We start from the raw sequence: 17330 nt of genomic DNA on the forward strand, positions 1-17330 counted from the left end.
GGCTTTGTGTCGAAGGTCAGTGCAGCACAATGGAGCTGCCAGAGTACGTCCTAAAAGGGTTGCAATTGCTAGCCGATCCCAGCCACTTCTCCAACAAAACATTCCGCATTTTGGTAGAAGCAGCTTTCGAGAGCCTCATAAACCCACAAACAGACGGAGTAGTATTTGGTGAGCATGTATTTTTGAGCTATTTTTGGAGAGTAGTTACTGGTTCCCTTATACAGATTTTAATGCAGGAAGGACACGGTCGGGTTGTTCCTTTGCAAACTGCTTTGCGTTGCAATGTTCCCGGATCCTGTTATAAATAACATTTGAAGCAGTATGTTTGATATTTGCCAAATGGGTTTCTATTGACCGATTCCTTGTTCTTGAGCTGTCGAGTTGACGGCGCGAAATGCATACTGAGCCTGCATGTAGTTCATTGTTGTGGACCAATATCCTGGGGCCTAATGTATCAGGGTTGCTGATTTGGAGTGCATTCTTGTTTTATCTGGATTGTTAACAAATGTTTTAAAGCCCAGTTTATTCAAGTGTGATTTTTAAAGTAGACAAAACCCTGCTTCTTCTAAGTGAGCATGTAGTATGGTCATGATAATTAAAGACAGAATGTATCAAAATACTCTTGTATAAACAATAAAATATTGGGTTGAATTTTCATGAGCTAACAGCTTTTTTGAGTTTTTGTAAGGTAGCAGACAAAATAATTGCGTCATTATTAAACGTCATGTGCCAGTCAGGCCTCTTTTATAGGTGAAAAGCTTTGTTTGATGTGGAAATAGTATTGAAAATCATAATCTACTATTATTACACAGACCATGTAGAGCTGGGAAATTTGGACTTGACTTTGCTGAAACAATGCCATGTAGCCATCGCAACCTGTGTATTGGAGGCAGGAAAACAAAACGCCGACAAGTCGACTATAAGGTTACATGTCCAAGACTTATGAATATTGTGTATGCAATTTAACATTGTTTTTGGGTGTGGCGGTATTTTGAAACTGATATTCTTCAATTCCAGCTCGTTACTTGAAGACTGTAGATTTGGAGCAGAAAGGATAGACATATTTTGCACAGCATACCAGGTTTGGTGTCCCTCGCTACTGTACAATTCTTAGGAATACTGCAGTTTAGTAGCTTGCCGCAAAAAAAAATCGCCTTTTGTTTCCTTAAAATGAACTTACTGGTTTTCTAGTATGCGGCTGGCGATCGAGAATTTTTAAGGCATTATAGGGTTGTGATCTTGAAATTCCTTCTCAATTTGTCAGAACACGTTTATACACGTAAAATACTGAAATAATCGCTCACGCTTTTATACATTTACTGAAATGAATTAACTAACTAACGTTATTGAATAGCTTTTGAGAATTTGACTAAACTAATTCCTTCTTATTATTTAGAAGAACAAAGATAAAGTAGAAATCTTACTAGGAGGGTGAGTAATTATGTATGTAGTTTGGTGCTCTGTAATTCCTTTTTGGGGAAGTGGAGTTGCATCTTGTGTGCTACATGTATAACTGGAAATACATTTCAATCAAGCAATTTGAGTTATGATCGGTCATAAAGTCACTTAATTGTCTATCTTCAATCCGCAGTAGGGATCTAGCGAAAGTGTATAGCATAATTGAAACACCAAAGTACTTATTGTCTGTCGAACCAAAACATCATTTGTCCAGCACTAAAGTTGACAAATGTAGTTCGTGTATCTGTATATTTTTGCTTTTGAATCATAAATTATATTTTTTTTTATTTGAACGCATTCCTATCCATATCAGCGGATCCATGGGGTGATTTATGTTCGCTGTTTTCCATCATGATCTCGAGGGACGAACTCATGTGTTTTTCCCATGCACCTTTGTGACATGTAAAGAACAAAAATGAAGGAAAAGGAGAGGCAGAGTAAAATTGTCTAATAATCTTAGGTCAACACTTGCATCTGCTAGTTAATCTGACTGTGTTCACATATTGGCAAATATTTTGCAATGATACACAATTAATTTACTGGAATAGTGGGCTTTTTTAAAGGCTTGTGCTTACGAATTGATGAAGACATAGCGAATTCGCTTTCAAGCCCTAGTCGCTGTCCTTTTTTACATTTGGATTTGGATTTTTTTTTAAAACTCGCTTGCTTTGTGTGTATAGAGCAAATATTCCCAGCCTTCATTTAAAATGAGACTTTCGATTGTTGAAGTCCAAATCTGCTAAACTACTGATTTGGAGAAGGTGGGACCTAACTTCTGCGAAAATGTAGTAATAGAAATTAGCGGGAAAATATGGCATTATTAACAAGTTTTATTTTTTTTTAATTATCTTCCAGCATAGGAAGATTTCCTTCTCATATCACTGATGCCTCTTGGCGCCTGGAGTATCACATTCGGGTAAAATGTTTTTCATCTCGAAATAGCCAGACAAACTTTCTCCCAAATAATTTGGTACAATATACACCCGGCTCTACTCATTTTCATACCTTTTTATTTGTTCTAGAATAACCATCTTCACAAAGTCAATCAACCGGCATATTTATTAACCTTAAATGTTGAGGTAAGGTCTTAAAAGAAGCCGGTTTTGCGTTTTTTTAAATTTGAAATGCAGTTTTAGCACGTCTTAATATTCACTAATATTCCTTTTGACCTCCTTTACAGAACGGGCATTCCAGGAAACCTCACGACGTTACTTTTCATTGTACAATGGAGCAGTTGCAGGTACACCAGCGACGTTTTCTCATGTTACAAACTGTTGGTGCTTTCTCTCCAAGATTTCGAAGCCCAAGTTATGTTTATTTTTAGGCCCAATTGTAAGACGCTAGACTCTGCATATGATTTAGTTGGATGAGGATCTGTCTTTTTTTCCCCCCAAAAAAACGTGTACGCTGCTTTTTTAAAAAAAAATGCAAGTTTTGAAATCACCCAAATGGCGAATTACTTTGGCCAATGATTTTAATTTTTGAGTTTCTTCATAATAATACAAACTGTAGTTCAAACTTTTAATCAATTTGATGTTCTTAGTCATTAAGTTCCTGCAGATTTGAAAATTTGTTCTTAATCCTTCCCGTGTAACGATTTTTACAGAATCTTGACGGATGATCGATTAACAGAAAACCCGGGTTTCTGGTTTTCTTGTAAATGTTTCTATGTGGAGATTAACCCATCAATGCGGTTACAAAATGAGGAGTATATGTTTTTTTTTCAGTGTTAAGTTTAAATTTGATAATTTCTAAAAGAAAATACAACTGTTTGAATTGTAACCGTAAGGCAAAAAGTCTCCTGTGTAATTCTGGCTTGTATTCTTATCAGCGAAGGTGAAGCCTCGGATTTATTTTTACATGTTTTTAAAGATACAAATCGATTGAAATTGATCATAATTACTATTACTAATGCTTTTTTTTGGTAATGTTCATTAATTCACGTAGTTTACCAATCACTGCTCAAGATTCTTCCTACGGAGGCATACTTAAAGCCATCTCGCATTAGTTCACCAAACATCACAAATTTTGCGAATGAGTGAGATTCTGTTGGAGTAATTCAACTGCTCATTAGAAAGGTTTTAAGGAAAACGTTAAGTTTCATGCTACAAAAAAATTGGAAATTCATAATTGCAGCTACCATGGTTTTTATTTTAGTTCTTTCAAGTTTTTGAGTTTCTTCATAAAAATACAAACTGTGGTTCAAAATTTTTATCAAACTGATCTTAGTTATTAAATTCCTGTAGACTTGAAAATTCTTTCAAGTATCTGAACAAACGACTTGACAATAAATGGATTTGTTTTTGACGCTGGAAGCGGATGGTATTGACTAATTTTATGCAAACAACTGTATAAGTTACGCGCTATGCAATTCTTACTGTACGACTGCTTGGGGTGGTCGGAGAAAGACTTTTTAATTGAATTTTTTTGATAAAATAATTCCTTTTTCCGTGTCAGTGGAATAAATTTATCATTTGTTTGTGAATTGATGTATTTTAAAAATCAGCTTTCCGATTGTAGGATCTTTTGGGGAAGTTGAAGGACGCGGCTAAAAGCATGGAAAAGGCGAGTCAGATGTAATTGATGAAGCTGTGGGGATCGTGATTGAACGCGAGCCTGTGGGTGGTATAAAAGGAATCCGCCAAAACCTGCGTGCTTCCACACGTTATGTAAAAGATGCGGACAACAGAGCGTCCCTATATAGTTCAAACAGTGCATTTGGCGAATGTATGAAATCCCGCCCTGTGCTTGAGTCGAATATATGTGCAGGTGGAAAGTTCTTGAAGCATCAGCCTTGTATATTTGTTGCGTTTGACTCTGTATATCCGGGATATTTTTCCATAATAAAAGTATGCTGCCTACAGCCTGCGGTATTTTTTCTTTGCACTTGTATGGGTTGAAATAATTTATTTGAAAATTCCTAGATAGGTACAACATGTGGTATCAATATTTGAACTGCAATTGCAAGTCGCTTTTCGAATATCTACTACTTGAATTTGTCCCGACTTGTCGAAACAAAATACTGAAATCTCTAATAGCCCTGATGTTGAATAAATGTCTTTTTTCTACGCCTGAATCTAGAAAGCCACGAAGTCGTTCCAATTTTTTAGTGTAATGTTTTTCACCTCTTAGACGACAGTAACTGCCAAACGACTTCAATTGCTGGTAACTGTGGAATTTAATTACAACACTTACTAGAACTTGGGGAAAAAGTCAATGATAAGTACAAAGGCAGTTTATAAACTTCGCTAAGGAACCATAACGCCCAAAGTCATCCCCTCGTGAATACTTAAACTTTTAATAAGTCCATTGTAATTATTTGTAAGCACGTTCAATTGGAGACAGCCAAAGCTGCTGAGTCTAACTTCGGATACCTTTTCCTTCTTCTAATTTGAAATGTCTTTGCCTCTGTTTGCCAAATTTGAGAAACACTGTACAGTTTAACAGCTGGGAGACGGGATGTGTGAAGTGAGCTAGTCGCAGGCACTCGACCACGTTCCGGTGACCGGAGTTTATCTCTCTACCGGAAAGAATCTTAACGCTGCAGTGAAACCATTCAACAAATATTTCCAATGAAAATTGGGATCAAAATAGAGTCGCTTCCTCAGCCGCTACACATTGAACGTTTTGTTTGGAAAGTCGCACAGAAATGTAACCGCCCGATGATGCCTCATTGACAGTTTGTTCTAAATGACCAGCTTTACAGATCAATAGGAAAAGAAGCTTCCAATTGATCGTTCTGGGCTGAAATGTGCACTTCAGTGTGAAAGACGGCTCTGAAATAAAGTTCGGCGTCATATTTTATTATGCAATAACCTCAGTTTGTATCGAAACCACGAGACTTTTATTTTACCCGGCGACATGTAGGGTTTTTTTTGCAAAAAGCGTTTGATATTGGAGGGGAAGCTGATGCACGGAGCAGAGTAGAGGGTGTCTGAGTTGGAACGTATGTGTGTGTCGGGTGGTGGGGGGTCGGCTCTGATTACACCGACTCGAATTCCCAGGCCACCCTTAAGGAATGAGACCACGTGACGGAGCGGGGCGGGCGGACTCGAGCCATTTTGGGGACGGTGTCAGTTTCACGGCACCCATCACTGGGCTTTGAGGAGGAGGGGGGGTGGCGGCCAGAGGAGGAGGGGGCTGGGTGGGTTCGTGGATGTGTAGTGGTGGGAGGAGGAGGGTAGGTTTCAACTTCTCCAACCGGGAACAGAGCGCAGCCGCCTTTCAGCCAGGTAGGATCGCCTGAGCAAATATTGCAACGGGCGCAGATCGGGTGTTACCAGGCTCGGAGAGAGGGAGGGTGCAAGGGCCAGCGTTGAACGAATGTTATTTTCTGTGTGTGTGTGTATGTCTCTCTCTCTCTCTCTCGAAGCTCCAGCCTCTGCGATTGCAATTGACAGCGTCTGCAGTTCTTGCAAGATGGCCGCTTGGCTGCGATTCATTTTTTTTTCCCCCGATCTACAACTTTCATTGTTTTCCACGGGGTGCAGGCTGTAGCCGGGAGTCGCTGTGGCCCGGGCATGGTCTCTCCGAGGCTGCAGTGACCTGAGAGTTTCTCCCAGGTACATTCCGGCCGCCACTGCAGGCCGATTTCACTGTTTGAAATGCACCCGGTGCTGCTTCTCTCTCTCTCTCTCTCTCCCCCTCCCTCCCCACTCTCTTCTGTCTTTCTCTCTCCTCTCGCTCTGAAGGCTGACAGCGGCGCGTCGCCCTCTTTATTTCCACTCAGTTTCGTTACGCACTTCACTCGCAACATTTTTGTTCGATTCACCGCAGCGTTTGAGGCTGCGACCTTTCTGCTCGTTTGTGTCGAGGGAATAATAGTTATACTTTCGATCACTGCAAGTCCGGAGGCTTGGACGATCGCGAATGTGAATTTAGATGTATTTGAAATGTGAATGTGGTGGGATTGTGCAGCTCTATCACCGAAGTGTTGTTAGCCAGTCCAGATACAAATGCATATTTTAACATCAAACGGGGGACCTAGTGCAAGGATTTTATAGAGTTAGGATCCAGACAGGGTGAGGAATGTGCTAATGTGACTGTTTGATTGAGAAGGCGAACGTGGTGTGTTTTCTGAACTTAACTTCTTAGGAGAACTTCTTTGGGTTTTCACGGTAAACATGGCGGTTGGTGGTGTCCCTCGGATCCTTGTACAGTGCTTGTGGTGTCAGAAGTAAATAAACAAACATGATACACGAAAAGCTTTGTCCTGACCGACTAACAAGATGTTGAGACTTTTAAAATCATGCATATTTGTGAAGGTTTTTTCTCTGGTTTCTGTAATTGGTAAAGCAGGACTGTATCAGATTGGCAGCAATGATTTCTAGGCAGAGCACGAGGTTTGCGAGCAGCAATGTAAGTGAGCAAGCGTTTTAGCCCTTTTTTGCCTGTTTAGCTTTATTAGGGTAAAATCAGAAAAGGTGTTGAGGTCGGTTGGTGTCCTAGACATGTGTTGTCTTATTGTTTGTGGGTGGTGATGATAGCTGTGATGGGGAGTGGGAGTGAGGAGGTGCCATACAATCGGATTCTGTTTTGATTGTGAAATGCCGAGTGCATGTAGAGTAAGGAGCTAAAATGGCCTTGGTCGCAAAACCTTTTGGCTTCATCCAAACAAACAGCGACCGAGAACAACCGAAATTCCTTGGGAAGAGACACTGAGTGCATATTTCTGAGTGTGTTCCTCCTGCCACTTGGACTTTAAATCTCACGGAATGATCTCTGTTGTGATGTACTTAAGTGAAATAACTGAGGCTGTTGGTAGCTGAAAGTTACATGCGGTCACATTATTTTGCTGGTCTTCCAACATCAATGATTGCTCAAATCAGAACGGTTATTGAAAGAAAATGAAGCCGTCCGACTTCCAATACTCCTTTTACCCCTGCCCTTGATTTTAGCCACATCCAAAGCCAATTATAACAGATAAGATTATATGATGTTCTGCTTTAATAGATCTTCCAGAAATATTTGTTTGTGTTTGAGTAGATATTGGTGGTGATGCTTTGATCAAAGCTGACGTTGGGATTTCTTTGAAATATACATGATAAGGCACACAGTTGAAAAATTGGAATCTACCATTTCTCAGCATTATTGTTGGATATGCTACAAAACTGTATTTTGAGATATGGGCTCTCCTAATGTAGTATCTTGAAAACGCATCTGTCAGATAGTCCACATTGTTGTGCTGTACCTAGTGCAGCTTTTGCGTGGATGTCTTTGTTACACTTGGGTGGTGTGAGGATGATGTTACGAAAGCTAATTGTTTAACCTGATAATATAGACCATCGGGTTTAAAACATAATCAGGGAGACATAAAGTTGAGCAGCTGAAATGAATTACCCAGCATAAACGGAAGCCCACGGGTATGTGAAGTAAAACACGTGTGTTTACATGGGGGTCTAGAACAGGCTTGGGCTGCCTGTCTGTGAGGAAGGATTTTGCTGAAGGAGTACTTCATTTATTCAGCAGTTAAATCCACGCCGGTTCTGTTCACTGATCGGAAGGGCCGATTACTAGTCTGTCGGGGAGGGTTGAGCGTTTTTTTTGAGAACACGTGGTTTGTTTTTTTTCAATTTTCCTTTTATTTCTGCTTGTTCGCGGAAGAGGTCCCCGGTGCTCGACAGCGAGAGCCGTCTAAAAGCAAGCACGGCCATGCTTAAGTGCTGCAATCCCGGTAACTTCTAACTAAACTGGGAAACGGGAGAACTTTTCAGAGTTTCTGGGCATGCTTTTTTTGGTGGGGGGCGGGGGAAGGACATTAATGTAAAACGGCCAGTGTGGAGTGAAGAAACGAAGGATTACTGTCCAGTTTTGATTGTTAGACTGCCTGAGGGACGAAATGACTGAAGCTTCATGGAAATGTGCACATGGTCTGCTTGTGTCTCAAAACCTTTTGAAATATGAAAACTATAGAATTGTTGATTGTTTATGACACCGAGTAGTATGATTACTGCAAAACGTCGCGCGTCGGCGCTGTGGGTAAAAAATGTTTTCTTGAAGCTAATATACATAAGCGGTGATTGAATGTATGTGTTTTTAACGGTATGAGTACGATTGTAGGTGTTCGAAGTGCGGCAGATTCCCCCCACCCCCCGTCTGGCCTGGTGTTTCTGTGCGTCCTCTGAATTATGTGCGTCACTTAGTTATTTGCATGTTGTCAGTTTTCTTGCTGTTTTTCTTACGAAAATCCGACGGCTTCCTTTTTAAAAACACTTTAAGTGGGCAACACACCGTAACAAGTTTAATAGAACATTGCACCTTTTATGGATTCCTGCTTCCTGATCACTTATTAATTAATTATTAATCAATAGGCGTGCACTATCAAAGTGAACCTCTCTGGTGGAACCGCCGCGACCCATTAGTCGCCCTGGAAAGGAGACAGGCGTTTGCAGAAGGAAATCGTGTGATCACAAAAGCCACTACTAAAAGCTAGTGTCGACGTGGAGTCTATCTCAAGGAGAGCCAAAAAAAGCGATGATGTGCGCTGTGTTAGGGCTCATTTGAAATGGCGGTGAGATTTGCATGTTTAGATTGTTCAGCTCAGTGTCGGATCGTGATTGCATCTTCAACCGTTTAAATTTGCGATATTTTCACTTGACCGCCGTGGGTCCCCCGCAGAAGCTCGTTCTATTTTCGGTCCTTTGGCGAAATGCCAAGTGTAACCCAAGTTGCTATAGTAACTGTAAGAATTGCCGGGTATGGGCACCAGCAGACGTCAATTTGCCTTTTTGCTTATTTAGAAAGCTCCTCTTTGTAGGACGCGAATGTTATTTTATTACATTTGTAACGGGTCAGCTTCGGTATCTGCATCACATTACCACTCTAGCACCCCGATGTTCATTAAAATATTTCCAACGAACATGTAATTGCCGGAAATGGCTTTGTAGAACACAATTCTTCCTGTTTCGCTTTACGCGGGGCTAAAATATCGTCGGTTTAATGTCAAACATGAAATGTGTGATTGCAAATCCAGATGCGATGATCCTTGCGACATCACGATGTTCTGCTTAATAAAGAGTCGCTTTGTCTTGTGACGAATTTTCATCGATCTCGAGGTGTCTTGAAACGGCACCAATATGAGCCCAAAGACATGTTGGTTTCGCGGAAAGAAATGTGTTTTTGGTTCGCCCGCTCAGCGTCTAGGAGTGAAGTCTAGAAAAGGCGGTTTTGTTACGGTTAAATGTAAAGGAAACAAAGCCAACCAAACGATCAGGAGTGCTAGTCAAAATTCATTGTCATTGACCTGCATGCTCGTAGTCCGTGAGTTGTTTTTATTATCACCGTGGAGGTTTGCGAGGAAGGTCGTCTGTACAGGATATCTTAAAGTCTGTCTGATTACGAAGATGATTCAGTGTGCACTTTAATATGTTAGCCACTCTGCATTAATTGGGTCTGATTCGGCACTTGCAATTCGAATTTTACTACTCTTCATATGCAGCTACCGCACCTCAGCTTGTCAATATTTCGGTGAAAACGATTCTTAGCTTTACAGGTATCAATTGTTTCACTAAACAGTTTCGCTTTCTTGTTTTGCCAATTAAGACTGAGCCGGCAGAGGGGCAAGAAATGCCAGTCATTAACCGATGCTTTGCGAATATTCTTATTTCAAAGTTGTTTCACAAATACTGCCTTATTAATCTCTGCCTTTATAAAATGTACTAATTTTGTATCTGCCAATATAGATACTAAGTTATTTAGCTTCGTGGTTGTATCATGGAGGGCAAGTACAACAAACCAACCAATGAATGCATTAAATAATGGAATTCCATAACAGGAAAAAAACGCTATTCCTTTATATTTCTATTCAGCTTTCAGGACGCGGCCATTTTAGTCAGAAAATGCACCGAACAACACGAATCAAAATAACTGAACTGAACCCTCATTTGATGTGTGTGTTGTGTGGAGGATACTTCATAGATGCAACAACCATCATTGAGTGCCTACATTCATGTGAGTACAGTATATTGGCGTTCAGCAGGCCACCCGCTCATGTTAGATTCTCGAAACAAAACTAAGGTATGTCGGCAAACCATGACATTAGATCAACCATTATCACTGGTTTATGCATAACGCACGTGATTCCTGCGTTTATTTACAGTTTGCAAGACCTGCATCGTCCGTTACTTGGAAACCAGCAAGTACTGTCCCATTTGCGACGTGCAAGTTCACAAAACTAGGCCCCTTCTTAACATTAGGTATGTACTTAGATCACAATTTTGATAAAGCCAGTAGGCGTGCGTCTATAAGAGGTGTAACTGAACTACCGTATGGAGATGATTTGTGTTTGACAATTACAATTTCTCAAAGTAAATACGAGTGTAAACATATGTCGTTTTGATCGTTATTTTTGTAAACTGTTTAGTGACACTTTTTTTCAAGTCATATATTTCTAAAAACATGGTCTGTCGCATAGTGGTTCTCTTAGTTAATCGATGGTGCTTTAGTAACATGTATCACGTGATCATCCAATAGCCTTGCTAGTATTTTGTAAACTGCCCTTTAAGAAAATTGTAATTTTATAGTTATCAAACATCACAGTTGAAAGTAGTTGACAAGATTTGAATGAAAGATATAGTTCTGTTTTTTTGAAAGCAATACAAAGTTCATTATTTGGAAATCTTTGGCAGTAGCTCAAAGAATTGAGATCAGGTAATGCCTGATGTTTGTGCTTGTCTGGAAATACTTTATACTCGAAGCTATCAAAAAAATTCAATAAATGTTGAACTGATTGAAATTGGACGCGAAAGCCTCTTTCAGTTTTTATCTGATAGTTAAAATAATATTTGAATGTTAACTGACTGACTGAGTTTAATGCAGGTTTTGAGATTAAACAATCAACCAGCTTTACTAAATTGAAACATTGTGAAAATAATCTCCAATTACTGTCCAATGTAAGCAACATAAATACCACTCCCCTTGTCCTTACAAAGTTTAAACAAAAACACTGCAAACTTGATTTACCAAATTTTTAGTTCTATTACTCAAAATTTATGTTGACAATGTGTTAGAAAAAAATTGCAAAGCAGTACTAAAATATTTTAATATTCAAAATTTTTACATCAGCTATTAGAGTAAATAAGACACAAAGTATAATATCTTTCTGAAATGCTGTAGATATATAATTTTTCCACCTCAATTTAATTATTACAAATTCCTGTCAAGTGAACATTTTTGACAAAATTACAGGTTGTACCGTTTTTACAGACTACATAACTCCGTATGTGTCTGCAAACTAATAAATGGCAGCATACATTTTAAAACAAAAAAGGGAAGTAGTTTGCATTTTGGAATACTGCATTAAAATAAAGTGAACAGTTATTTGGTATTTACACAAATGATCCTGCTATAGTTGCAGATTAAATCCCATTGATGAATGCTATGTAGAATCAAACTTTTCTGTAGTGTTATCAAGTGTGATTCATGTCCAATCCTTTCTTAAGGTCAGATAAGACGTTACAAGATATTGTGTATAAATTAGTTCCTGGCCTCTTCAAAGGTAAGTGTAATTTTTTAAAGATATAAAACAAATTTTAAATTTGAATTTAATTCCTCTTCCTGTCAGTCAGACAATTAATCACTCTTTATCTTTCATAGATGAAATGAAACGTCGAAGGGACTTCTATGCTGCTCATCCTTCTGCTGATGGTAAGTATGCAATAGTAAAATTAATTGATTTCTCATCTATGCCAATAAATGCAATAATAGATTTTTTTTTTGAAAAAGGGACAAGTTTTAGTCAGTATTGCATTTCTTTTAATTCCACACAATAGCAAAGTGACATCTTTAAAGATTTCTTTCAATATTTTTATATATAGTGCAGTCATTGAATTATTACAATTTTGGTATATATTTTTGTAAATGGTTTTAGCTTAAACTGTGGAATTCAGTTGTTTCTTTTTTTAAACCCAATGCCTTATCTGATTAAGAATGATGTATAGTTGTGGGCATGCTGCATAAACCCTTGTTTGTTTTTATAGGTTATATTTTTAATTTTTGAATTGTCACATGTCAGAAGTGTTTTCTGCTGTTATAGATTTCTAAACAAATACTGTCCTAATTATCTGAGGGTTCTGAGTAAGGATCATTGGACCCAAACTGTTAACTCTGATTTTTTGCCACAGATGCTGCCAGGCCTGCTGAGCTTTTCCAGTAATTTTTGCTTTTATTTTTGATTTGCAGCATCCACAGTTCTTTTGATTTGCATAATTCTCAGTTTTTTAATTGTATTCACTGGCTAGACCAGCATTTATTGCTTTCAGTTAATATCTGTATCATTTATGCTCTTTGGCTTAAACTGTTTTTAAATTTAAGTCTAGAATGCCATGCTTCTTTTTGCTGAAATCAGGATAAAATGTGAAAATGAAACACTGATTTGAATAATTTTTATTGTACAGCTTTCTGTTAACACCTTTATAGGCCTGAAATGATAGGAGTACAATTGTTTGCTTTTAACTTTCCAAAGTTGAATTGAAATATTTTTACATGAAAAATTCGAAAATCAATACTTCCTTATGTTTAAATTTTTGTAGCAGCAAATGGCTCTAATGAAGACAGGGGTGAAGTTACAGAAGAAGAAAAGAGGATTATAACAGATGATGAAATCATTAGCTTGTCAATAGAATTCTATGAACAAAATAAGTAAGTATAGCAATCACTCAAAGTACACTGCACCACAAATTGTTAGTGATGTTTAGCATTTCTTTCTTACTAAAAGGCAATTTTCTTGCATTACAGGACTGAACGAAAAGAAACTTCTGAAAAAGAGAAAACAAAAGATGAGGTACCTATTTTCAATTGTAATTCCTATATATATTTTTTTTTTGCAAAACATGTTTAAATAGTTAAACATGAACATAAACCAAGCAGATAAATATACTTAATACAAGATTGATTTATATTTGTAGACAAGTGGTACTAATAGTTGAAGTAACACAGGTTTCCACTTTTGTGATAGTTGCAATGTCTATAAGTCTCAATTTTTATTTTGTGTCTCTTCAGATGAATGACAAGAGATATTTGCGGTGTCCAGCAGCTATGACTGTGATGCATTTAAGAAAATTCCTTAGGAGTAAAATGGACATCCCTCAAGCATTTCAGGTACATTGAGATGCACTTTATTAAAGTTACAGTGGAATTATTTATCTAATAAATGAGTTCTGATAACTTATGATTATTTTGTTTTGAAGGATTCTACATTCTTATAGAAACAGTAATTACTGATTCTGGGGGGTGGAAGGGGTCAGTCATTTTGACTATTTGTTCTTTTTTTTTCTTTTGCCCATGTGCAGTTATGAAATCTTTTAATATGACAAAGGAGATTTGGAGGCCCTTTGTATACACTCCATGTAATTTGAATGCAGTATATAGTAGTTATCTACCACATTTTAAACAGTTACATTTATGAAAACAAAAATAGATTTAAGCTACTTTAACATTTAAACTGTTTCCAAATTTTGCAATACAGAATATTACCATTACCAACCGACTTTTAATATAAAAGCTAACATATTGGTTGTGTTGAGAAAGGTCTAGGCATTGAGATAGAGCTTCTACCAATCTCAAGGATCAGAGTAACAAAAATTCCTAAGGGAGCAATGAATGACTGTAAGAGTTATTTGCAATTGTTTTATTTGTGTCACCGTGACATATTATTCATGACTGAAAATGGTTATCAATTTTCTCACCTGATTTCGGAGTCCGTTGATGTTTACCTAATTTTGTGGAAATGAACATTATGGCCTAAGAGTTTTAAAACTCTGACTATCACAGTGAAATGTGAAGTTGCATCCATTTTGCTTGTTTCACTTTTTACAATGCAATATTACTTCTATACAACTAATAATGAGGCTTGTAGTTCTGTGATGTGTATTGTTTTGTAAAAACCACTCCTGCTATCATCAATAAAGATGATTTTTATTCTTTTCACATTAGATTGATGTTATGTATGAAGATGAACCATTGAAAGATTATTACACTCTTATGGATATTGCCTACATTTATGCATGGAGGAGGGTAAATCCAATCTACAAATTCTTTATGGATCTAAAAAATTTTTAATCTCCAAACCTTCAGTCCTTACCAGATGCTCTTGCATTTCATTTCAGAATGGACCACTTCCTCTAAAATATCGAGTCCAGCCAACATGCAAAAGAATTAAAATTGGTCATCAGCAAGACAGATTCAATAACACCAGTGGAGAGGTAGAAAGTGACTCTGGGAGTGATAAGGCTAATAGCCCAACTGCTGTACCATCCACATCATCATCACTGCCTAGTCCCTCTACTCCAGGGCAGTCTCCACATCCACACTTTCCTCATATATCTACTACAATGAATGGTTCCTCCAATGCCAATACTAACCATCATATCCCATTCAGCAGCAACAGACCACGCAAATCATCTGTTAATGGCTCATCAGCGTCATCAGGCTGACAGTATTCACCAAATTGATGGTACAGCACATGTATTCGAAGACCTGTTCATACCATGTGATAATATATAGATAGAGAATGCTTAGCATTGTGAGCATTGTTAACATCACTATTTTGTAGTGACTTGTACATTTTGGTTCAAAGCAAGAAACAAGATGTGGCTATAGCAAGAATAGCCTTGACAACATCTTTTGCTTGTCCAAGATGGTTTTCCAATTTTTGGGAATGCAAAATAGCAATGGATCTACATCACTGCAAAGTTTATTGCAAAGATTTAAGGAGATGTGCATCAACAGTGTTGGATTTAATGACTCATGATTCACTGGAGCTGATATTCAGTGAAAAATGAAGGAAGGAAAGCTGGGAAGACAGTTATTGTAAAGATGTAAACGTTGGAAGATATTTTGTATAACTGTTTTAATTGAAGTTTACTATATCTGTATATCAACATACTTTAATTTGCTGGTATTGCATTTTATTGACTGACTGTTCAGATGAAATATAAATGGCTAGTGAATTGTCCACAAAGACACCACTTGAAAAGGAATCAAAGAAATGAACATTAGAAAACGTATTCTTTTTAGCCATTTCACTGTGAAAACTGATTTGACTGTAGATGACAGCATCTATGGTTGTTAAATGTTTTCCTGCACCATTAGTATAAGGAAAGATGAATTCATCAACTAAAATAAAATTGTTTCCATGATTTATCATTTTAGACCTAAAGGGGTATTAAGTATTTGAACTGACTGCAGAACAACAGTGTCACTATACATAATGATCTCATTGACAAGTTAAAATATTTCTAGGATCAAGCAATTAAGGAAATTTCAGAGGTATGTTATGTAGGGCTAGAAATCCAATATCCAGTATAATGAAAACATGGCTAGGTAAGGCATACACTACCTCTGAGAATTCAAATAATTATTTTTGAGACAATATCCCTGTAACCAAATCCAAATAGTGATATGCTATATTTAAATATTTTGTTTGAAATGTTAATTGTTTCCACTTGTTTGCTAATAGTGAGTTGGACTATTGAATACATGTTTTAAAAATTCTTATACCAGAAGTCTCTCTAATTTGAAAACATGAGTGTGTTTAAATCTATAAATATTGTAATTGAACTGATGTTATTCCGACAATGGTTTTTTTTCCCCATTGCTGTTGTCATGGATTGAATCTTGGTCAGCATAGTCAAACAGTTAACGTCAATTTCTATGTCAGTGCCAGTGAAGGCAGCCAGAGTTTACAATGTTTGAACTTTCAGGAGGTGAAGTTTTCAGTTACTTGCTAGCTGTCAAATTTTACTTAACATAGGTCAACCATCATATTTAAAGCCAAATCATTCTCCATGTTTTATCTATTAGCACATAAAGTACGAATTTCAACAGTTGACATTGGACCACATAATTTTTAACACTAGAGCCAAAAGAAATAAGCTTCAGATAATTGGAGTTATTCAATCAGAATGGTTTCACAAAACTGTAGATGAGTACACTTTATATTGAAAGACCAATACCATACAGCAAATAACCTACAAAGATTCTTGAAAAATGAATCTATTGAGTCTGTGATAATAGATGTAAATTCTACATCTTTCAGTGCTTAAAGTTTATGCTGGGGTAAATGAGATCAACAGCATTTATTTCCATATTTACTTCAAGGCATGATCTTGGGCTAACATTTAAGGCTGAAAGGCTTGACCCCTCATGGCTTACTTGGGCATAAGATACCAGCTGGGAACTGCAAAATCTATGAAGAAGATAGATTCCAAAGAATATTAGTGTTTTCATGTTTGCTAGTTGGTACATGAATCAGGTTGTTTTACGTGATACCCTCAGACCTATAAGACTGCCAAGGATAGATTCCCAACCGTGTCTCCACACGTGAACATTGATGGTCTGCTTTAGCGTTATTTAAACGTTGCCGGTTCAAACTCCATCTCTACAGGGATTTGATTTTTTTTTCCTGAGGGTTATATTTTGTTTGTAGAAAAACGTAAGACTGTATTTCTGTCTACATTTTTAATATTGTTCTACTGTTACTGACGCTGTTTGAAAACTAGCAAGCAAACAATCCAATTTTTTGTGCTCCAAATTGGAAAGGCACAATGCAAGCCATACTTTAGTTACCTTAAGGACAACTATAAAATCAATGATTTTAAGCTTTTGATAGTTACTTTGTTTCCTATTTCTGCTAAACATAGCACTTCTTGTAAAAGTATGTTAAGAGTCTGCAGGTACTTTTCCGTGGCAAAAATAATCTTCTGTGTTATAAATTCCACACAACTCTCCAATTAAATCTTGGTACGTTGCGAGTTCATCTCCAAAACAATGCCGAGGAAAATGTTTGACAATACTTGGCGTTTAATGAGCGGTTTTCATAGGTGCTAATGGTATCAAATACTATTTGCTGTGACAATGAAGGTTTAGTATGAATC

At 37.4% G+C, this 17330-nt stretch overlaps 2 protein-coding genes across 4 annotated transcripts; both read left to right on the top strand.

Moving 5' to 3' along the window:
- Positions 1–3: 3 nt before the first annotated feature.
- commd3 (COMM domain containing 3) lies at positions 4–4321 on the top strand. The gene is made up of 8 exons (XM_072575959.1): positions 4–168; positions 813–924; positions 1018–1081; positions 1397–1431; positions 2314–2374; positions 2481–2537; positions 2639–2698; positions 3979–4321. Exons 1-8 carry the CDS (start codon positions 30–32, stop codon positions 4036–4038), a joined length of 588 nt encoding a protein of 195 aa, XP_072432060.1. The 5' UTR covers positions 4–29; the 3' UTR covers positions 4039–4321.
- A 1285-nt stretch (positions 4322–5606) lies between these two features.
- bmi1a (bmi1 polycomb ring finger oncogene 1a) lies at positions 5607–17059 on the top strand. 3 transcript variants are annotated; one of them, XM_072575956.1, is made up of 11 exons: positions 5607–5690; positions 8769–8968; positions 10266–10407; positions 10556–10652; positions 11898–11953; positions 12052–12102; positions 12987–13095; positions 13192–13237; positions 13456–13554; positions 14389–14469; positions 14562–17059. In XM_072575956.1, exons 2-11 carry the CDS (start codon positions 8963–8965, stop codon positions 14886–14888), a joined length of 1014 nt encoding a protein of 337 aa, XP_072432057.1. In that variant the 5' UTR covers positions 5607–5690; positions 8769–8962; the 3' UTR covers positions 14889–17059. The 3 variants fall into 3 exon arrangements, with proteins under 3 accessions (XP_072432057.1, XP_072432058.1, XP_072432059.1); XM_072575957.1 differs by lacking the exon at positions 5607–5690 and adding an exon at positions 5909–6020; XM_072575958.1 differs by lacking the exon at positions 5607–5690 and adding an exon at positions 8049–8131.
- The last annotated feature ends 271 nt before the right edge of the window (positions 17060–17330 follow it).

The sequence above is a fragment of the Chiloscyllium punctatum genome, chromosome 8 (genome assembly GCF_047496795.1).
Source record: "Chiloscyllium punctatum isolate Juve2018m chromosome 8, sChiPun1.3, whole genome shotgun sequence".
NCBI classification, from domain to species: domain Eukaryota; kingdom Metazoa; phylum Chordata; class Chondrichthyes; order Orectolobiformes; family Hemiscylliidae; genus Chiloscyllium; species Chiloscyllium punctatum.

Coding starts and splice junctions, on each gene's coding strand:
- commd3 (XM_072575959.1), top strand. CDS start 30: ATGGAGCTGCCAGAGTACGTCCTAAAAGGGTTGCAATTGCTAGCCGAT. Junction 1,432..2,313: donor GTAGAAATCTTACTAGGAGG/GTGAGTAATTAT, acceptor ATTATCTTCCAG/CATAGGAAGATTTCCTTCTC. Junction 2,699..3,978: donor GTACAATGGAGCAGTTGCAG/GTACACCAGCGA, acceptor TTCCGATTGTAG/GATCTTTTGGGGAAGTTGAA.
- bmi1a (XM_072575956.1), top strand. Junction 10,653..11,897: donor AGGCCCCTTCTTAACATTAG/GTATGTACTTAG, acceptor TCCTTTCTTAAG/GTCAGATAAGACGTTACAAG. Junction 12,103..12,986: donor TGCTCATCCTTCTGCTGATG/GTAAGTATGCAA, acceptor AAATTTTTGTAG/CAGCAAATGGCTCTAATGAA.